This window comes from Pleurodeles waltl, chromosome 11 (genome assembly GCF_031143425.1).
Source record: "Pleurodeles waltl isolate 20211129_DDA chromosome 11, aPleWal1.hap1.20221129, whole genome shotgun sequence".
In the NCBI taxonomy this organism is placed as follows: Eukaryota; Metazoa; Chordata; class Amphibia; order Caudata; family Salamandridae; genus Pleurodeles; species Pleurodeles waltl.
In genome coordinates this window covers 1784367-1807167 of record NC_090450.1, presented here as the reverse complement: position 1 = coordinate 1807167, position 22801 = coordinate 1784367, and the positions used below count along the sequence as shown (strand labels likewise).

The window sequence follows — 22801 nt, the reverse complement described above, 5'->3', positions numbered from 1 at the left end:
CAGTGTAGATGTACTGTAGCCGTCCAAGCATGGGTGCAGTGGGCAGGTCAGCCAGTGTAGATGTACTGTAGCCCTGCAAGCACTGGCGCAGTGAGCAGGTCAGACATTTGTAGATGTACTGTAGCCATGCAAGCATGGGTGCAGTGGGCAGGTCAGCGCAGTGCAGATGTACTGTAGCCCAGCAAACACGGGCGTAGTGGACAGGTCAGTGCAGTGTAGAAGTAATGTAGCCCTGCAAGCATGAGTGCAGTGTAGATGTACTGCAGCCCTGCAAGTACGGGTGCAGGGGCAGGTCAGCGCAGTGTAGATGTACTGTAGTCCTGCAAGCAGTGGGCAGGTCAGTGTAGATGTACTGTAGCCCTGCAAGCACGGGTGCAGTTAGCAGGTCAGCGCGGTGTAGATGTACTGTAGCCCTTCAAGCACAGGTGCAGGGGGCAGGTAAGCACAGTGTAGATGTACTGTAGCCGTCCAAGCATGGGTGCAGTGGGCAGGTCAGCCAGTGTAGATGTACTGTAGCCCTGCAAGCACTGGCGCAGTGAGCAGGTCAGACATTTGTAGATGTACTGTAGCCATGCAAGCATGGGTGCAGTGGGCAGGTCAGCGCAGTGTAGATGTACTGTAGCCCAGCAAACACGGGCGTAGTGGACAGGTCAGTGCAGTGTAGAAGTAATGTAGCCCTGCAAGCATGAGTGCAGTGTAGATGTACTGCAGCCCTGCAAGTACGGGTGCAGGGGCAGGTCAGCGCAGTGTAGATGTACTGTAGCCCTGCAAGCAGTGGGCAGGTCAGTGTAGATGTACTGTAGCCCTGCAAGCACGGGTGCAGTGGGCAGGTCAGCCAGTGTAGATGTACTTTAGCCTTACAAGCACTGGCGCAGGTCAGCCAGTGTAGATGTACTGCAGCCCTGCAAGCACAGGTGAAGTGTAGTTGTACTGCAGCCCTGCAAGCACGGGTGCAGTTAGCAGGTAAGCGCAGTGTAGATGTGCTGTAGCCTTGCAAGCATTGGTGCAGTGGGCAGGTCAGCACAGTGTACATGCACTGTAGCCCTGCAAGCACAGGTGCATTTAGCAGGTCAGCGCAGTGTAGATGTACTGTAGCCCTGCAAGCATCGGTGCAGTGGGCAGGTCAGCACAGTGTAGATGTACTGTAGCCCTGCAAGCACAGGTGCAGTGGGCAGGTCAGCACAGTGTAGATGTACTGTAGCCCTGCAAGCATGGGTGCAGTGGGCAGGTCAGCACAGTGTAGATGTACTGTAGCCCTGCAAGCACAGGTGCAGTTAGCAGGTCAGCGCAGTGTAGATGTACTGTAGCCCTGAAAGCACAGGTGCAGTGGTCAGGTCAGCACAGTGTAGATGTACTGTCGCCCTGCAAGCACAGGTGCAGTTAGCAGGTCAGCGCAGTGTAGATGTACTGTAGCCCTGCAAGCATGGGTGCGGTGGGCAGGTCAGCCAGTGTAGATGTACTTTAGCCCTGCAAGCACGGGTGCAGTGGGCAGGACAGCACAGTGTAGATGTACTGTAGCCCTGCAAGCACGGTTGCAGTTAGCAGGTCAGCGCAGTGTAGATGTACTGTAGCCCTTCAAGCACAGGTGCAGTGGGCAGGTAAGCACAGTGTAGATGTATTGTAGCCCTGCAAGCACTGGCGCAGTGAGCAGGTCAGACATTTGTAGATGTACTGTAGCCATGCAAGCACTGGCACAGTTGGCAGGTCAGCGCAGTGTAGATGTACTGTAGCCCAGCAAGCATGGGTGTAGTGGGCAGGTCAGCGCAGTGTAGATGTAATGTAGCCCTGCAAGCATGAGTGCAGTGTAGATGTACTGTAGCCCTGCAAGTATGGGTGCAATGGCAGGTCAGCGCAGTGTAGATGTACTGTAGCCCTGCAAGCAGGGGTGCAGTGGGCAGGTCAGTGCAGTGTAGATGTACTGTAACCCTGCAAGCACAGGTGCAGTGTAGATGTACTGTAACCCTGCAAGCACAGGTGCAGTGTAGATGTACTGTAGCCCTGCAAGCACGGGTGCAGTGGGCAGGTCAGCCAGTGTAGATGTACTTTAGCCCTACAAGCACTGGCGCAGTGGGCAGGTCAGCTAGTGTAGATGTACTGCAGCCTTGCAAGCATGGGTCAAGTTGGCAGGTCAGCACAGTGTGGATGTACTGCAGCCCTGCAAGCACGGGTGCAGTTAGCAGGTAAGCGCAGTGTAGATGTGCTGTAGCCTTGCAAGCATCGCTGCAGTGGGCAGCTCAGCACAGTGTAGATGTACTGTAGCCTTGCAAGCACAGGTGCAGTTAGCAGGTCAGTGTAGATGTACTGTAGCCCTGAAAGCACAGGTGCAGTGGTCAGGTCAGCACAGTGTAGATGTACTGTAGCCATGCAAGCATGGGCGCAGTGGGTAGGTCAGCACAGTGTAGATATACTGTAGCCCTGCAAGCACAGGTGCAGTTAGCAGGTCAGCGCAGTGTAGATGTACTCTAAGCCCTGCAAGCACAGGTGCAGTGGGCAGGTCAGCACAGTGTAGATGTACTGTAGCCCTGCAAGCATGGGTGCGGTGGGCAGGTCAGCCAGTGTAGATGTACTGTAGCCCTGCAAGCACTGGCGCAGTGAGCAGGTCAGACATTTGTAGATGTACTGTAACCATGCAAGCACTGGCGCAGTGGGCAGGTCAGCGCAGTGTAGATGTACTGTAGCCCAGCAAGCACGGGTGTAGTGGGCAGGTCAGTGCAGTGTAGATGTAGTGTAGCCCTGCAAACATGAGTGCAGTGTAGATGTACTGTAGCCCTGCAAGTATGGGTGCAGTGGCAGGTCAGCGCAGTGTAGATGTACTGTAGCCCTGCAAGCAGGGGTGCAGTGCGCAGGTCAGTGCAGTGTAGATGTACTGTAACCCTGCAAGCACAGGTGCAGTGTAGATGTACTGTAGCCCTGCAAGCATGGGTGCGGTGGGCAGGTCAGCCAGTGTAGATGTACTTTAGCCCTGCAAGCACTGGCGCAGTGAGCAGGTCAGACATTTGTAGATGTACTGTAGCCATGCAAGCACTGGCGCAGTGGGCAGGTCAGCGCAGTGTAGATGTACTGTAGCCCTGCAAGCACAGGTGCAGTGTAGATGTACTGTAGCCCTGCCAGCACGGGTGCAGTGTAGATGTACTATAGCCCTGCAGGCACGGGTGCAGTGTATATGTACTGTAGCCCTGCGAGCACAGGTGCAGTGTAGATGTACTGTAGCCCTGCAAGCATGGGTTCGGTGGGCAGGTCAGCCAGTGTAGATGTACTGTAGCCATGCAAGCACTGGCGCAGTGGGCAGGTCAGCCAGTGTAGATGTACTTTAGCCCTACAAGCACTGGCGCAGTGGGCAGGTCAGCCAGTGTAGATGTACTGCAGCCTTGCAAGCATGGGTCAAGTTGGCAGGTCAGGACAGTGTAGATGTACTGCAGCCCTGCAAGCACGGGTGAAGTGTAGTTGTACTGCAGCCCTGCAAACACGGGTGCAGTTATCAGGTAAGCACAGTGTAGATGTGCTGTAGCCTTGCAAGCATCGCTGCAGTGGGCAGGTCAGCACAGTGTAGATGTACTGTAGCCCTGCAAGCACAGGTGCAGTGGGCAGGACAGCACAGTGCAGATGTACTGTAGCCCTGCAAGCATGGGTGCAGTTAGCAGGTCAGCGCAGTGTAGATGTACTGTAGCCCTGAAAGCACAGGTGCAGTGGTCAGGTCAGCACAGTGTAGATGTACTGTAGCCATGCAAGCATGGGCGCAGTGGGTAGGTCAGCACAGTGTAGATATACTGTAGCCCTGCAAGCACTGGCGCAGTGAGCAGGTCAGACATTTGTAGATGTACTGTAGCCATGCAAGCACTGGCGCAGTGGGCAGGTCAGCGCAGTGTAGATGTACTGTAGCCCAGCAAGCACGGGTGTAGTGGGCAGGTCAGTGCAGTGTAGATGTAATGTAGCCCTGCAAGCATGAGTGCAGTGTAGATGTACTGTAGCCCTGCAAGTATGGGTGCAGTGGCTGGTCAGCGCAGTGTAGATGTACTGTAACCCTGCAAGCACAGGTGCAGTGTAGATGTACTGTAGCCCTGCAAGCACGGGTGCAGTGGACAGGTCAGCCAGTGTAGATGTACTTTAGCCCTACAAGCACTGGCGCAGTGGGCAGGTCAGCCAGTGTAGATGTACTGCAGCCTTGCAAGCATGGGTCAAGTTGGCAGGTCAGCACAGTGTAGATGTACTGCAGCCCTGCAAGCACGGGTGAAGTGTAGTTGTACTGCAGCCCTGCAAACACGGGTGCAGTTAGCAGGTAAGCGCAGTGTAGATGTGCTGTAGCCTTGCAAGCATCAGTGCAGTGGGCAGGTCAGCACAGTGTAGATGTACTGTAGCCCTGCAAGCACAGGTGCAGTGGGCAGGTCAGCACAGTGCAGATGTACTGTAGCCCTGCAAGCATGGGTGCAGTGAGCAGGTCAGCACAGTGTAGATGTACTGTAGCCCTGCAAGCACAGGTGCAGTTAGCAGGTCAGCGCAGTGTAGATGTACTGTAGTCCTGAAAGCACAGGTGCAGTGGGCAGGTCAGTACAGTGTAGATATACTGTAGCCATGCAAGCATGGGCGCAGTGGGTAGGTCAGCACAGTGTAGATATACTGTAGCCCTGCAAGCACAGGTGCAGTTGGCAGGTCAGCGCAGTGTAGATGTACTCTAAGCCCTGCAAGCACAGGTGCAGTGGGCAGGTCAGCACAGTGTAGATGTACTGTAGCCCTGCAAGCATGGGTGCGGTGGGCAGGTCAGCCAGTGTAGATGTACTTTAGCTATGCAAGCACTGGCGCAGTGGGCAGGTCATCGCAGTGTAGATGTACTGTAGCCCTGCAAGCACAAGTGCAGTGTAGATGTACTGTAGCCCTGCCAGCACGGGTGCAGTGTAGATGTACTGTAGCCCTGCAGGCACGGGTGCAGTGTATATGTACTGTAGCCCTGCAAGCATGGGTGCGGTGGGCAGGTCAGCCAGTGTAGATGTACTGTAGCCATGCAAGCACTGGAACAGTGGGCAGGTCAGCGCAGTGTAGATGTACTGTAGCCCTGCAAGCACAGGTGCAGTGGGCAGGTCAGCACAGTGTAGATGTACTGTAGCCCTGCAGGCACGGGTGCAGTGTATATGTACTGTAGCCCTGCAAGCAGCCAGTGATTGTTAAATCTGCGTGGGTATAAAAACCTCTTTCGAGCTGGAGACCACATAGCCAGCAAAGAACACGACAGACATTGTCACCGTCTGTGCAGATTCATGATGGATACAAAGGATCGTACTTAGAGTTTGGTGGACATGTTACTCCGTCACAAACATGGCGGATGTCCCATCCACCATTGTTACACGTACACTGTAAGCTACGGCCCTTGTAATACAGTAGACCTGATATCCGTCATTGTCTGCAAACACTGAATAAGGAACCAAGCTCAGTCTTGTGATCTCCTACAGTTAAGTGATGGCCAGATGACCTGAGTGAGATCAGAGGGACGGATTCCTACAAGGGCAGGTGTCACCCTACAGATTCTGTTTACAGATGCTTGGGGAGCCAACCTAAGCATCAGGGGTGTCCACTGGAAACTGACGTGATACCGACTAGACAGGATCCCCACCCAGTGCTTTCACTCTTTGTTTCCATTTGCTTCTCCTCTTCAGTTTCTCTACTTTTCCACCTTTGTCCTCTTTGCTCAAATTCTTCCCCTCTTTCTAGTCTCACTCTACCTCGCTTTCCTTTCTTTCTTGCTGAGTGGGATTGTTGCACAGTGTGTAGAAATATTTGGAACATTTCCTTCAAGCAGAATTCCATCAGTAAAACACAGAATATGTAGGGAAGACCACATGGGAAGAAGCAAGAATTATGGAATCACATTTATTTAGACAATATAAATCATATTGAGGTCAAATTTTAAAACCTAGAACACTTTACATTTTTTAAACAGTGGCATAAAACATCAGAACATATCAGAGGGTAATGACGTCACTGGCAGCATCATTACCTCATAGCTCACTCAGCCACTCTTGCCTCTGTAGGTTTTTCCTCTTCCATATGTGGAAGTCGAGGGTCGATCAAACACTTTTCAATATATCAGGAAGATACAGTTTACATTTTAAAAGGTTTTAAAATACATCAGAGCACAGGGGTGCAGGTAACAAACACAGTAACATGAATTTAAAAACATACAAATTCTAAATGACATACATTTACATGAAGTTTATTTGTGTTAGTTCTACGAATTAATGCATAAACTGAAGACTGCAGATTGGCCTGCGATGATCATCTTGGAATCACTTTGTCAACGCAAAAAAAGGGTGAAGGCATTTTTTTTGGCCAAAATTGTGATAGCTTAAGAGCATGTAATGTCCCAGAAAATATAGGATTTTTTGTAGGAAGTGCAGATAGTACACTCAAAAACGTGAGAAACAGGTAGGGCTCTGTGTTTTCTATTTATATTGCCTACAGCTCATGCACTCACTCGCAGATATCCTGAGTTACTCTGTGCCGTAGAAAGCACTGAAGGAACCTTTCTGCATCTGGGCAGCTCTCAGAAAGGGGTCATGAGATGGGCAAAGGTCGGGTAACAGTGAGCAGTGGTAGTATCTCTGTTCCGAGCTGTGTTGTCTGCAGTTCATGCACTTACTTGAGGATTTACTGAGTTACTCTGTGCTGTAGACAGCACGTATGGAACCTTTCTGCATCTGGCCAGCTCTCAGAAAGGGGTCATGATATGGGCAAAGGTCGGGTAACAGTGAGCAGTGGTTGGATCTCTGTTCCGAGCTGTGCTGTCTCCAGTTCGTGCACTTACTTGAGGATTTACTGAGTTACTCTGTGCTGTAGAGACCACACTTATGAAACCTTTCTGCATCTGGGCAGTGTTCACAATGAGGTCATATGGGCACAGGTCGGGTAACAGTGAGCTGTATTTGCATCTCTGTTTCGAGCAGTGCTGTCTGCAGTTCATGGAATTACTTGAGGATTTACTGAGTTACTCTGTGCTGTAAATAGCACTTATGGAACTCTTCTGCAACTGGCAGCTCTCAGAAAGGGATCATGATATGGGCAAAGATTGGGTAACAGTGAGCAGTGTTTGGATCTCTGTTCCGAGCTGTGCTGTCTGCAGCTCTTGCACTCACTCGGAGAAAGCATAAAAGGACGCTTACCCTGAGCCTGCACAACTGTTCATGATGTGGTGCTGCTCTAACACAGGTAAACAATAGAGGGAAAAGGGAAAGACGTGGACAGCAGACTGGTCTGCACTGAGGCAGAGCACAGAGGCACCGCATGTCGTGCACAGAGTTGGATAAGCACCACCACACACTGTTGGGTTTAAAGTGGGCAAAAAGCAGCAAAATCATTTCTTTAACAAACCCTTCAAGTTCACAAGGAAAGTCAATTGAAACAAACAGTTCTTGAGAGCAAACATTCGCTCAGGTCACTGTACAATGGCTTGTCTTCCACTGGCATTAGGGAGCAGTTCGCACAGAAGTGTGACCACAAGTTGGGCAGTGACAAAAGGACAAGGTGAGGAGTGATGGTGCAGTAGCTGGGTCGATTGGCACCTTAATGTCCTGGTATCTGCCCAACAACCATTCAGTGTGATCTCTGCTGGTGTTTTACTGGCCCACATCTGTACAGTGAAGGCCTGCACTGGTCTTCCACTGCCCCATGACTGTACTGTGGAGGCCTGCACTGGTCCTACATTGCTTCACATATGCACAGGGATGGCATACACTGATCTTCCACTGGCCCACATCTGTACAGTGAAGGCCTGCAGTGGCCCTCCACTGCCCCACATCTGTACAGTGAAGGCCTGCACTGGTCTCCCACCGCCCCAGGTTTGTACAGGGATGGCCTACACAGGTCTTCCACTGCCCCACGTCTGTATAGTGAAGGCCTGCACTGGTCCTCCATTGCCTCATGTCTGTACAGTGATGGCCTGAACTGGTCTGCCACTGGCCCACATCTGTACAGTGAAGGCTTGCACTGATCTTCCACTACCCCACATCTGTACAGTGAAGACCTGCACTAGTCTTCCACTACCCCACATCTGTACAGTGAATACCTGCACTAGTCTCCACTGCCCCACATCTGTGCAGTGATGGCCTGCACTGGTATTCCAGTGCCTCACATCTGTACAGTGAAGGCTTGCACTGGTCTTCCACTACCCCACATCTGTACAGTGAAGGCTTGCACTGATCTTCCACTACCCCACATCTGTACAGTGAAGACCTGCAGTAGTCTTCCACTAACCCACATCTGTACAGTGAAGGTCTGCACTAGTCTCCACTGCCCCACATCTGTACAGGGATGGCCTGCACTGGTCTTCCAGTGCCTCATATCTGTACAGTGAAGGCCAGCACTGGTATACACTGCCCCAGGCCTGTACAGGTATGGCATGCATCGGTCTTCCAGTGCACCACATCTGTGCAGTGATGGTCTGCACTGGTCTTCACCTGCCCCACATCGGTACAGAGATGGTCTACACTGATTTACCATTGCCCCGGAGCTGGGCACAGTTGGTATGCACTGATTTACCACGGTCCCATATCTGGGCAGTGGTGGCCTGCACTGATTTACCACTGCCCAAATAGGGCATTAACAGCTCCTCTGACTGTGTCCAGTTCCATGCTGTGAGGGCGGGTGCTGGTGACCACTGCCTCCTCACATGTGCAGTCGGCCTGCATAGGCCTCCTACTGCTCCTTAGGTAGTGATGGCCTTCACTGGTCTCCCTTTGCCCCTCATGTGGGCAGTAATGTCTTCCACTGTCCTACTACCATCTCCTTGCAGTGCCCAGTCTCATCTTCTCTTCCATCCGCTCTAGATCTAGGACTTCACTGCCTTCCTACTGACTCTTGGTCTGTGCAATAACAGACAATGATAATCACCCGCTGCGTACAGATCAGTGTAGGGTCTAGCCTTCACTGCCCTCCCACCGCCTCCAGGTCTGGCAGTCACTGGCCTGTGGTGCTCCCACTCTTCTCAACTGCATGCATCACTGTGTTAAGGGATTTCCAGACAAGACACCAACAGCCACTAGACTGAGGCTTGCATTCAAGGGTGAGAATTGAAAAAATGATGGCTCAGATCGGAAATGGGATCCCATCCCTCTTCCTGTGGTCATGCTACCTTCCCTCCTCATTCGAGATCCCACACATGTTGCTCCCCTTTAGCATCACACAGACTTGTACTTCGTAACCTGGAGGACTTGATCAACAACAGCAGTGTGAGCTATGAACGGCAGTGGAAGTTTCAGAAGAGGTACTTGGTGGAAGGGAGGTACTGTCACCTCCTTGAGGGTCCCATTGTTCTTCTGTGTATATCTGTCAGATACAGCTGGACAATCCCAGCAGGAGTCTCTGAGGTGGGATAAAATTGAATGTCCCATTGGAAGAGGCACCATGAGGTGGGGCCGTGTTGTCCTCCAAGTCTATGTGGTGAGTCGTGGACAACCACAACCTCCTGTCATTTGCACTCCTCTGTCTGCTCGTACCCTGGGTTGAGGTAGACCTCTTTGTGTCCATCAATGTACACTGTGCCCGCAAACGCAAAGTCAGTCTTGTCCCGTGGAGGCCACTCCGGGTCCTTCTCCAGTAGACGCCGCAGCTTCTTGTACTGACTCTTCGACTGGAACCCAACACAGTTCTTCAGCATTATCCAAAGGGCCCTGTTCTCAATAATCACTTCCTGTAGCAGAGAAACATACAGACCATGTGAGGTGCCTTGCAACCTACCACAAATTAGCATAATTAGAACAAACTGGATGGAGAACCAGAGCTGACGGAACTCAGCTATCTGCTGGACTGTAGACCAGGACTAACATCTTAAAAAGCTATGGTCATTTTATTGATTGTCTCTACAAGGACCACTCAGACTTGCTGACTGTGAGGAGTGGGTTTCTTCCTACGTGATGTCAGGCAGCTGGAGGAGCAGGAAACACCATCACTCACTTATAAAGTGTCAAAGTCTGCATTAATGGAAAGCAAGTAGAGCTCACAGGCATTATAGGCATCCGTCAGCTTTGGCCACTCAATCTAAATGATTCCACCAGCATCCTCACAAACAGCCAACTCTTCCCTCTCCCTGAACTACACCTTTCTGAATCCCTCCTCTCAACACTTCACCTTCAGTTAACTCAACAATCCCATTCCTTAATTTTACTGGTATCTGCTGCAAACTCCTCAGTTTTGAAACACCGCCAGCATCTGTGCTCAGCTGCCCTGCACTGGGACTGCTGGTTAAGCCTCTATTTCAAACAGGCTCTACCCTTGATTCCTGATCTTGAAGATCTGATCTTCACTGTGGTCTCTCTGTCTAGTTTCAACCCCTCCCTCCGCCACCAGAAAACAGTCCCCAGGGATGAACTTTCTTCCCCCTCTGCGAACCTCTTCTTCCCCCATCCCTTGAGAAGTTCCATTTACCTCACAAGATGCATCCTAGTGCACCAAAGTGGTAAATGGACTCCAAAGCACTGAAAGGTTTAACAGTAGAAATAAAGATGTTCTGATGGGCCTAACCTCATCTTTCTTTCTAGACTTGCAAAAACCTGAAAGGTCCCTGTTCATCTCTTTCTCTGCCTTGTTAATGGCCACCAGATCTTTGCACCAAGCCGCAGCCTGCTTGGGAGTAGGGGTCGTGCCCCCAAAACACTCTGCTCTCTCCCATTCACGTTGTACCATCTCCAAATCTGGTTTCATCATTTCAATCAGCTGCAAACCTGAGTTCTAGACATGTCTGCTCCCCCCACCCTCCACAACATGTTTTAACATCTTGCCTCAGTTTCAGCTCCCAGCTCTTGCAATGCAGCGAACAACTATCCTCACCTCATGTTCTCCTGCTTTACTGGAACCTAAACACAACTGCTGATAACTCCATCTCCCTCCTGCATGGTCACTGGCCCACGTCTGTATGAGCAGTCACAACCCAGACCGCCTCTTTCCTGCTGCTTTCCAATCCGAGCCCTGTATACATCATCAGGGGCTCCCTTAAGTGATGCACATCATCAGTGAGATCCCTCAAGTGATGCACATCATCAGTGGGATCCCTCAAGTGATGCACATCAGTGGGATCCCTCAAGTGATGCACATCAGTGGGATCCCTCAAGTGATGCACATCATCAGTGGGATCCCTCAAGTGATGCACATCATCAGTGGGATCCCTCAAGTGATGCACATCATCAGTGGGATCCCTCAAGTGATGCACATCATCAGTGGGATCCCTCAAGTGATGCACATCATCAGTGGGATCCCCCAAGTGATGCACATCAGTGGGATCCCTCAAGTGATGCACATCAGTGGGATCCCTCAAGTGATGCACATCATCAGTGAGATCCCTTAAGTGATGCACATCATCAGTGGGATCCCTTAAGTGATACACATCAGTGGGATCCCTTAAGTGATACACATCATCAGTGAGATCCCCGAAGTGACACACATCATCAGTGGGATCCCTTAAGTGACACACATCATCAGTGGGATCCCTTAAGTGACACACATAATCAGTGGGATCCCTTAAGTGACACACATAATCAGTGGGATCCCTCAAGTGATGCACATCAGTGGGATCCTTCAAGTGATACACAGTGGGATCCCTCAAGTGCTACACATCAGTGGGATCCCTCAAGTGATGCACATCAGTGGGATCCCTCAAGTGATGCACATCAGTGGGATCCCTCAAGTGATGCACATCATCAGTGAGATCCCTTAAGTGATGCACATCATCAGTGGGATCCCTTAAGTGATACACATCAGTGGGATCCCTTAAGTGATACACATCATCAGTGAGATCCCTGAAGTGACCCACATCATCAGTGGGATCCCTTAAGTGATACACATAATCAGTGGGATCCCTTAAGTGATACACATCATCAGTGGGATCCCTTAAGTGACACACATAATCAGTGGGATCCCTTAAGTGATACACATAATCAGTGGGATCCCTCAAGTGATGCACATCAGTGGGATCCCTCAAGTGATACACAGTGGGATCCCTCAAGTGCTACACATCATCAGTGGGATCCCTCAAGTGATGCACATCAGTGGGATCCCTCAAGTGATGCACATCAGTGGGATCCCTCAAGTGATGCACATCATCAGTGAGATCCCTTAAGTGATGCACATCATCAGTGGGATCCCTTAAGTGATACACATCAGTGGGATCCCTTAAGTGATACACATCATCAGTGAGATCCCTGAAGTGACACACATCATCAGTGGGATCCCTTAAGTGACACACATCATCAGTGGGATCCCTTAAGTGATACACATAATCAGTGGGATCCCTGAAGTGACACGCATCATCAGTGGGATCCCTTAAGTGATGCACATCAGTGGGATCCCTCAAGTGATGCACATCATCAGTGAGATCCCTTAAGTGATGCACATCATCAGTGGGATCCCTTAAGTGATACACATCAGTGGGATCCCTTAAGTGATACACATCATCAGTGAGATCCCTGAAGTGACACACATCATCAGTGGGATCCCTTAAGTGATACACATAATCAGTGGGATCCCTCAAGTGATGCACATCATCAGTGGGATCCCTCAAGTGATACACAGTGGGATCCCTCAAGTGATACACATCATCAGTAGGATCCCTCAAGTGCTACACAACATCAGTGGGATCCCTCAAGTGAGACACATCAGGGGGATCCCTCAAGTGAGACACATCATCAGTGAGATCCCTTAAGTGATACACATCATCAGTGGGATCCCTTAAGTGATACACATCATCAGTGGGATCCCTTAAGTGATACACATCATCAGTGGGATCCCTTAAGTGATACACATCATCAGTGGGATCCCTTAAGTGATACACATCATCAGTGAGATCCCTTGAGTGATGCACATCATCAGTGTAACCCTGAAGTGATACACATCTTCAGTGGGATCCATTAAGTGATGCACATCATCAGTGTAACCCTTAAGCGATACACATCATCAGTGTGATCCCTCAAGTGATGCACATCATCAGTGGGATCCCCTTAAGTGATACACATTATCAGTGTAACCCTTAAGTGATACACATCATCAGTGGGATCCCTCAAGTGATGCACATCATCAGTGGGATCCCTTAAGTCCTACACATCATCAGTATAACACTTAAGTGATACACATCGTCAGTAGGATCCCTTAAGTGATACACATCATCAGTGTAAGCCTTAAGGGATATGCATCATAAGTATAACCCTTAAGGGACACACATCATCACTGGGATCCCTTACGTGATGCACATCGTCAGTGGGATCCCTTAAGTGATGTGCATCACTTAAGGGATCCCACTGATGGTGTTCATCATCAGTGTAACCCTTAAGCGATACACATCATCAGTGAGATACCTTAAGTGATACACATCATCAGTGTGGTCCCTTAAATCACACATATCAATGGTATAATCCTCAAGTCTTATACATCATCAGTGTAACCCTTAAATCACATACATCATCAGTATAATCCTGAAGTCGTATGCATCATCAATGTAGTCCTTAAGTCATATACATGGTTGAAACACCCTCACTGCACTTCACTTTGTAGTGGACCTCCTCAGTGTCATCCCAACTACTCTGGTCTGTTTTACTCTCCCGGAGTCTGATGAGTACTATACAAACCTACCCAACTCATCAAATATGTTCTCTTCCACTCAACTATAGCAGTAAACCATAACTGACCATGTACCTAGATAGGCAGAAGACAAACTCAGACACATGCACACCCACACACACACACCCCGGGCCACACACACCCCAAACACACACAGTGACACATACACCCACATATAGACACACTTATACACACACACAGGTCACACACACCCCAAAAACGTACACACATCCTGAACACGCACACCCACATACAGACATACATGCACAAACTAAGCACACACTGGCCCAAACACACCCCAAAAACAAACCCACAGACATACCCTAAGCACACAAAAAGACACACAAATAGACCCCAAACACACACACCACAAACACACAGATCAAATACACACAAACACAGGGACACACACACCCACAAACAGACACACTGATAAACGCACACATACCGGGCCACCAACCCTAAAAACACACACAGACACACACACACCAACACACACCCCTAACACACATAGGGACACGCACATGCACATACAGAGACACTTATACACACACAAACTAAACACACACTCGCTAACACACACCCCAAACACAAAGACACACAGCAAGCACAAGATGAGAAACAAATAGACCCCAAACATGCACACCTCGAACACGCACACCCCGAATACACACTCACAGGCACAGACGTACACACACATCCACATGCATACAAACACAAACATAATGATGGTAGCAGAGAATGAGGAGTATTTACTAAACACTCACAATGTTCAGCAGGAAGACCAGAAGGACACAGAGCTCGAGACATGCACTCACCTCCACAATAAGCGATACTACAAAGACAACCAGCAGCATGACGATGATGTACCCCCTCCACAGGAGGGGAGAGCAGACGAGCTGTGGGTACAAAATGCTTCCGTCAATATAATCTGTATCAACAGCACAGTCTTTCAATAGAATAGCATGTATCAGGTGTCACTTTCAGGGCACAACAAGGTTATCAGTGCTTCTGATAAAAATTGGAAATGTTCTGTACATTTATTGTATGTTCAACATTTAGATGTGAGCTGCGTGAATATGTCAGAGTCGAGTACGTAACGAGTCGTGCAAGCAACCTGGGCTCTGTGAAAGAAGGCAATTCTGAATAAGTGTAGTGAGTTTACATTCTGAACTACAAACGTAGTGAGCCAAGTTTTGCTGCTTTGTGTACCCCGCTCAAGAACAGGCGCCTGACCCATTGGCTTTGTCGCTGGACAGAGGAATCCAAAGGGGGAAGGGTCACAGCTGACCTGCCTCACCCTCAATATAAGGCTCTTGACACCATGCCATGAGTCAAAAATTAGCCTGTGGAAGGCTCCACTGATTCTAACTCTTATATTCTGCATTATTATCAAACCTGCCCTGGATCAGAACAAATTTAAATCCCACCTCAGTATCTGGAGTATTAACCACGGACGATGAGGAGCAGAGGCGATAAAGAGGTTTGGACACAGCTTCCATCATGGGGCCTCATAACTCACAGTGGAACCAGAGGATGCAGAGTTGTGATGACTTCTGTTCTCTGCAGCCGACATCCAACTGAGGGTATTTGCTTTTGAATGAAAGGTCCCACCACACAATGAGTCCAGAGTGCTGTGTCACGACATCAGTGGCACCCGACCCCTGACTAGAGGACCTGTGGCCGTGTAGTGTGAAAATGAAACTTCGAAATTGATGCCTTGCGTCTTCACCTGCTGGATTCATCAACCCCACCTTGTCATAAGGAACCAATGCAGCATCACCTCCTCTGCAACCATAAGGAACAAACACCTCACTTCCCCTGCCTAGCAGTAAGAAACCGACGCCTCATCTGCCTCGTGGTAGTAAGGAACTAACGCTGCACCGGCTCCAGCAATGCTTCACCTCCCCGACTCCTTGCAACATCTTTGTTTTCTCATCAATTTCCAAGGTACTTTAACCGGAGGCTACACAACTCCATGACCTGCCCCACTCCCTTGTGGGTGGTGCTGGACTGTTGATGCAACTCCTTCAAGCCATTGGGATAGCCAAAGTTGGAGCTATTGTGTTTCTAAGCACTATCCTACATTTAATCTTTGAAAATGTGTATTTTTACTTGTGCATGTTGGATTTGTGTTGTTTTAGTCTTGTTTTACTCAGATAAATATTGGCTGTTTGTTTATAAACGTGTGTGGAGTACGCTTGTGGTTTTTCACTCTGTTAGTGTGTGTGTGTTTATGTGTACAAATACTTTACACAATGCCTCTGAGATAAGCCCAACAGCTTGAGCCAAGCTGCCCTGGGGGTGAGCAGGGGTTATATTAGCTGTGTTACTCCCTTACCCTGACTATAGTGAGGGTCCTTACTTGAGCAGGGTGCAACCCACTGACCTCTAGAGACCCAATTTCTAGCATGATTCCAGTGCTCTAAAGAGAGAAGAGGAACCATCACCCTGATGAGGAGAGATACCAGTGCTCTGATGAGAGGGGAGATAGCAGTGCTCTGATGTGAAGGAAGATACCAGTGCTCTGATGTGAGAGAAGTCTGATATGAGAGGTGATCCCAGTCTCCTAATGAGAGAGAAGATCCCAGTCATCCAATGAGAGAGGAGATCCCAGTGCTCTGATGAGAGAGGCAATCTCTGTGATCTGATGAGAGAGGCTATCTCAGTGATCTGATGAGAGAGGAGTCTGATGAGAGATGAGATCCCAGTGCTAAAATGAGAGATGAGATCTCAGTGCTCCAATGAAAGTAGAGATCTCAGTGCTCCGGTGAGAGGAGATCCCAGTAATCTGATGAGAGGAGATCTCATTGTTCTGATGAGAAAGGAGATCTCAGTGTGCTGATGAGAAAGGAGATCTCAGTGTGCTGATGCCAGAGGTGATCCCAGTTCTCCGATGGGAGAGGAGTCTTCAGTGATCTGATGAGGAGATCCCAGTGCTCTGATGACACAGTAGACCTCAGTGCTCTGATGAGAGGAGTCTGATGAGAGAGCATATCCCAGTGCTCCGAAGAGAGAGGATATTCCAGTGCCTGGATGAGAGAGGACATCCCAGTGCTTGGATGAGAGAGGATATCCCAGTGCTCGGATGAGAGAGGAGATCTCAGTGCTCTGGTAATGGTAACAGAATCTTTCCCTGATTCCACCTGGCTTGATACCTATCACTGCAAAGCCTGTCACACAGCAGGATACTTACATCCAGGGAGACGTACAGGTTTTCAATATCTGCAAATACGAAGAAAATGCAAACAGCGAGCTGCACTGCCAAGGCGATTACATATATATCTGGAAGAGAAAAGACAGTCATGAGCAGGGCTGTTTCACCCCAAACCCACCATTAGCAAAGGAGCAGTGAATTTAGAAAATGTGACTAGATATGCCAAAGGAGGTAAAGCATAACTTTAAAACATCTCTGCCTGATAATACATTCTTGAATGTCAGGCAATAAAGATTATACTAGGACATGTGCATTCACTACACTCAGGAGGCCGGCAATTGTGCTTTACACACATCACAAGAAGGGACGATTGTGCAAGGGTTGTAGTCTTGTCCATGAACCATGGGCTTCAGGGTCTGCCTTACAACCAGAAACTCTAGTGCTAAACAGGGCGAGACATCCTCAAGCCCCAGGGCCTTCACTGGGAGCAACTGTGTGAGGAGGGATCTAGTTGCAGCTGTGACACCCCCATGTTATAGTAGAATTCTATAGTTATTATACTATGCACAGGGCTCAGTGGTAGACAGAAGTTACACAGCTCAGAGCTTTGTGTGTTGGTGTCCCATGGCCTTATCCTACTGTTGAACCCAAAACTTAGCACCAAGTGCACCCCTGTAGCACCTGACCCCCAGAGTAGTAGGTTGAGAAGTCCACGGCTTACTAAGAATGTGGCTTGTGGATAAAGACTCACAACTCTGCAAATATTTCATAGTAGTTAATACATCATTGCTTAGCCAGTACATTCACATGAGAGAAAACGTAATTTACACCTACACTCAACATTTGAGAGCAATGTTGGACTATACCATAGGTAAGATGACTTTTGATAAGAGGCAGAGACAGTTAAACTACTGATATTTAAACTGCTGCCATGAAAGTAAATCCCAAAACATGCACTCGCATAGGAAGAGGACTGTGTTGAGTAACTTTACCATTGACCCACTAGAGCCCTCCACTGCTTTTCCCGGAGTTCTTGCTCTGCAAATACCACATGCTGACTTACATTTGTACATGCAGAATGGCTGTTCCTGGTTGGGTACTGTGTCCACCCCTCAGGAAATTATGGCAACTGACTGGAGGACAGCGAGTCTCTCCCACAGTGTCCCTTCTTTGCACTGTTCCTAGTTTGTTGTCTCTGATTCTGTTTCTGCTGGTCGGGGCCAGGGACAGCGCTCCTTCAGGTGGTGTATCACCTAGATGGCCCATCGAGAAGCTACCGCCTAGGACACCTTCAGTTAAAGGGGGAAGCAATATGAACAAAGAGGCCACACTCCGCTGGATCCAACTGTGGTCAGATGAATCTCCACTAGGAACATACCTCTGGCCCAGTACCCCCGTCCCCACTCAAACAAAGGATTGGGCCCACTCCAGTTCATTGTGGGAGATCCAAGAAAGGCCGAAGTGACCACTGTTCACCACACTTTTTTCTTTCTGTTGTGACTGCAGACTGCTCTTGCAGTGTTCCCAGAGAGAAGTGGTCCCAGGTGCTGTGAGGCAGCAGAAAACAACTGCAGTGTAAATGCTTTTTCGTATCAGACGCTCTGGTTTCCTGAGGATGGAGCAGGGATACCAGTGCCCCATAACGTCACCACATAACCTGGGGAGTACAGATCCTTACATGGCCGTGCAGGAACTAGCTTTCAGTTCTTCTAGTCTCAGCTCCTCAGACCTTCCTTGTGTCGGGGCTTCTCTTCGGAAGACAGTTAGCTTCCCCACTCAAGGCCCACCCAAGTACTTCGAGGTTCCTGGAGCTGTCACAGGGCAGTTGGCAGTAAGCATCCTTATCCCTGGAGCACATAACAGTTCCCCAGTCTACACTGATGTGGGATTCCGCACTGTGGGGTGGAGAATCCTTGGCACACTGGCTGGTGGAGTCTTGTAAAATTCCTTTCTATGTTTGCAGACCGAGTCTGTATATTCCAAAGGATCAAGCCTAGGACCTCTCTCAAGCAGTTGTTACATTGATTCTCTCAGACTGGTCCAGCCATGCCATTTTTCTTTAGGTTTTAGTAGGAAAGTAGGAGGAGCTAGAAGTCTTCTTCAGGAGAGACCCAAACCAAAGGCACAAAGGAGAAAGAGGCTGTCCCACCTAATTTCCGGTGAACTTGTTAGTGGTGGCACTTCTTGGACACAACGGGGCAGAAAAAGACAGGGTTTTCCCTACATTTCAATGAGGGCCTTCTGGAGGAATGTACTCTCTGTCTTGGCATGGTTACCCCCTTTTTCTGCCTGATGTCAGTGTGTTTAACTGTGTTCACTGGGATCCTGCTAACCAGGACCCCAGTGATTATGCTCTCGTTCCCAAAACTCTGTATTTCACCCACAATTGCCACACTGGTGCCCCATTATAAGTCCCTAGTATATGGTACCTAGGTACCCAGAGCATTGGGGTTCCAGGGGATCCCTATGGGCTGCAGCATATATTTTGCTACCCACAGAAAGCCAAAGCAAAGGGTTCTGCAAGACTGCCATTGCAGCCTGCGTGAAAAGGTGCCAGCACCCTTTCCCTGCCACTTTTCCCTCCACCAGGTCACTTATACGTCACCCCTATGGCAGGCCTTCCAGCCCAGAGGATAGGGTGCAAATACCTGTGTGTGAGGGTATCACTGCACTAGCAGATTTGCCCCACGAACTCCAGGCCCATTTTCCCGGACTTTGTTAGTGAGGGGATGCCATTTTGCGCCTGTACTGGACATAGGTCAATACCTATGTCAAGCTACATAATGGTAACTCCGGACATAGGCATGTTTGGTCCAAACATGTTGGAATAATACCCCAATTCTTTTGCAAGCATTGGTTGTATGATTTTATGCATTCTGGGGGCTCCTTAGAGGACCCCCAGTATTGCTGTTACAGCCTTCTAAGGGTTTCCAGGCAACCCAAGCTGCTGCCACCCCCCAGACAGGTTTCTGCCCTCCTGTTGCTTGAGAAACTCAAGCCCATAGGGGTTACCAGCTCAGGGGGGGTAGCATCCCCAAGCCACTGGCAATGCTTTGAAGGGCACATTTGGTGCCCTCCTGGCATAAACCAGTCTGCACCGGTTCAGGGACCCCAGTCCATGCTCTGGCATGAAACTGGACAAAGGAAAGTGGAGTGACCACTCCCCTGTCCATCACTACCCCAGAGGTGGTGCTCAGAGCTCCTCCAGAGGGTCCCTGGATTTTGCCATCTTGGATTCAAGGTTGGCAGTGAACTCTGGGAGCATCTGAGTGGCTATTGCCAGCAAGTGACGTCAGAGCCCCTTCATGATAGGTGGTCACCCAGCTAAATGACCAATCCCCCCTTCAGGGCTATTTAGGGTCTCCCTCCTGGGTGGTTCTTCAGATTCGGTTTGCAAGACGCCTGCATGAATCCTCTGCAACCTCCTCTTCGACTTCTGACTGAAGAAACTTCGTCAGGACTCTTCAGGACCCTACAAGCTGCAACAAAGAAGCAAGACGCCTTCTGCAACATTGTATCTTTGGCTCCTTCCAGAAACTGCAACATTTCCCCGGTCATGCATCCTCTTAGGACAGCCTGTCTTCAGTCTGCATCAGAAGAATAAGTAATCTCCCTTGAGGTGAAGGAGTCACTTCCCTGCTTCTGCAGGCACCAACAGCGTCGACGACCGGCTGCATGGATTCCCTCTCCTGCTGAGCTGCCTGGATCCTGTATCACAGGTGGTGGACTGAAGTGGACCCAACGGTCCTCTCTTCCAGCTGTCCAACTTGGGAGGAGGTAAGCCCTGGCCTTCCCACGCAGGACAGTAACCCCGTGCACCGCGTCCTTTGCAGCTGCCAAGGCTTGTTGGCATCCTTTCCACAAAATCTTCAGGCAGCTTGAAGCTCCAGCACTCCTTCCTGCGACGCCCAGCTCCCTGAGTGGTTTTCTGGAGGCATGGGAGTCTTTGTCTTAGTGCTGCATGGGCCTCTTCTGCGACTTTCCTGTCCCCATCTGTGGGACTCCTGTGGTTGCTGCCTGGGCTTCTGTGGGCTCTGTGTGTCACTGATAGCCCCTCTGACTCCCTCTCCTGGGTAGGATCTACCTAGTCCTTCCTGCTCCCCAGCAGCTCCACTTTCTGCTAACCGCAAGTTTTGCGTGTGCCAAGGCTTGTTGGTGGAACCCAAAGACGCAAACCTGACTCCGATCCTCCTTCTGGTGTGGGACATCACTTGCATCCTCCAGTGACTTTTCTTCTTGGGTGCAGTGATGACTCTCCTTCTTCACAGTCACTCACTTCTTGTTCCTCCAGTCTGGTGGGTAGGGGCTCCTGCCCTTCCTGGACTCTGCTGTGTTTCTTGGACTTGGTCCCCTTCTTACACAGGTCCTCTTTCCAGTAATCCACTGTTGGTGTCTTGCAGTCTCTTCTGAGCTGTGCATAATTCTTCTCTTCTCTGTGTGTGATCACAGGAATTTACAGTGATTTACTCCTGCTTTCCTTGTGGCTGGGGTGGGTAGTGGTACTTATCTTTGGGCTTTCCTAGTGCCCCCAGTTCCCCTCTACACACTACACTTACCTAGGTGGGGGACCGACTTTCACATTCTTTTTTTTTTAGTACATGGTTTGTGCTCCCCCAGGCCCATTTCTAACATGTGATTTTCACTAATTGAACTGTTTTCTAACTGTTTTTATGCCTATTTCTGCATACTAGTGTATATAATTTATGTATTACTTACCTCCTAAAGGAGTACAGCCTCTATGGTATTTTTGGTATTTGTGTCATCAGAATAAAGTACCTTTATTTTTGTAACACAGAGTGTTTCTTTCATGTGTGTAAGTACTAAGTGTGACTACAGTGGTATTGCATAAGCTTTGCATGTCTCCTAGATAAACCTTGGCTGCTCATCCACAGCTACCTCCAGAGAGCCTGGCTCTACACTGACTAAACTACACTAATTACGGATACCTGGAATAAGGTGTAATAACCATAGGTATCCACCACGCACCAGGACAGCATCCTACACCCTCTGCCTACAAACCTCAACACCCCCTTGGTGTACAATGAAGACCTTAGGAATACACTGGTGGAGCCCTGCGTTCTACATGTTGTCTTGGAGGATCCATCCAGCAGTCCATCCTATGTACCACTTTCAACATCCTTTCCTGCACAACAAATCCCAATACTCACGTTTCCTCTTTCTATATGTGATGCAGGATGAATCATGCAAAGAAAGAGGTAGTAAAAAGGAGAAATCATATTTCTTCAGATTATACCTCTCTGTGTTAAGCGTAAGACTTTACGCAATACCAGCTTTACAAACCTTAGAAATCTGGAATTGCCTGTCATCTAGGAGTGGAACCAAGGAAAAGCCTATGCTTTGAACACCTGCTACTAACAAATGTTGCGTGATGCATTGCAAGCCACTGAGTTGTGTTATATATTTTTTACAAAGCCACAGAAGGGCATGCAAATCAGGCCTTGTAAATCCCAAATAAGCCTTTGCAATGCCGTGTGTCGCCTTCCGTGATGCAACGGTAACACAAACGCTTAGTAAATCTGCACCCGCTGAAGCTTTGAGGTCAGGATAGAGGGATGCTCTCAGCAGAGCCATGCAGAAGTTCTTTCTGTCCCAGCACCTGATATCTGAAAAGAGTGGGGAGCAAAGGTGTAGACTATATCAATGAGGGGTGAAAGATAACTCAAGAATAGGTGCTTCATGTGACAATATACATGTCTAACCTTTATATATACATTAAATAATTCTACTGTTTAGAGGCTAAGGTAGAATAGTGACCAGAACCACATGTTTTCGATGAAATGCCAAGGCTGACTGAACATGTGAACATACTGAGTTTGTAAAGACACTTCACTTACACCAGCACACAGCAGGAACCGAACACAGGAGCATACTCACAGTTTGTGAAGACACTTCATCCACAGCAGCACAAACCAGGATCCAAATGTGGTATAAGATGAGCAGTCACACAGTTGGGGAGACAGGGCACCCACACCAGCACAAAGTAGGAAAAAAACCTGAGAGCAGTCGAACATACTCACAGTTTGTAAAGACAGGAGA

At 49.2% G+C, this 22801-nt stretch overlaps 1 protein-coding gene across 2 annotated transcripts in view; it reads right to left on the bottom strand.

The window, feature by feature from the left end:
• Positions 1-5845: 5845 nt before the first annotated feature.
• The window catches only part of LOC138265200 (probable cation-transporting ATPase 13A4), a 249446-nt gene continuing 232490 nt past the window's right edge, over positions 5846-22801 (bottom strand). The window contains exons 29-31 of one of the 2 annotated variants that reach the window (XM_069212745.1): positions 16784-16872; positions 14406-14486; positions 5846-9673 (exon numbers count right to left, since the gene is read on the bottom strand). In XM_069212745.1, the coding sequence (XP_069068846.1) occupies positions 9452-9673; positions 14406-14486; positions 16784-16872 (392 nt within the window). In that variant the 3' untranslated portion in view covers positions 5846-9451. Of the gene's footprint in view, positions 9674-14405; positions 14487-16783; positions 16873-22639; positions 22759-22801 lie in introns of those variants that run through there. The other variant, XR_011199310.1, reaches the window with a different exon arrangement.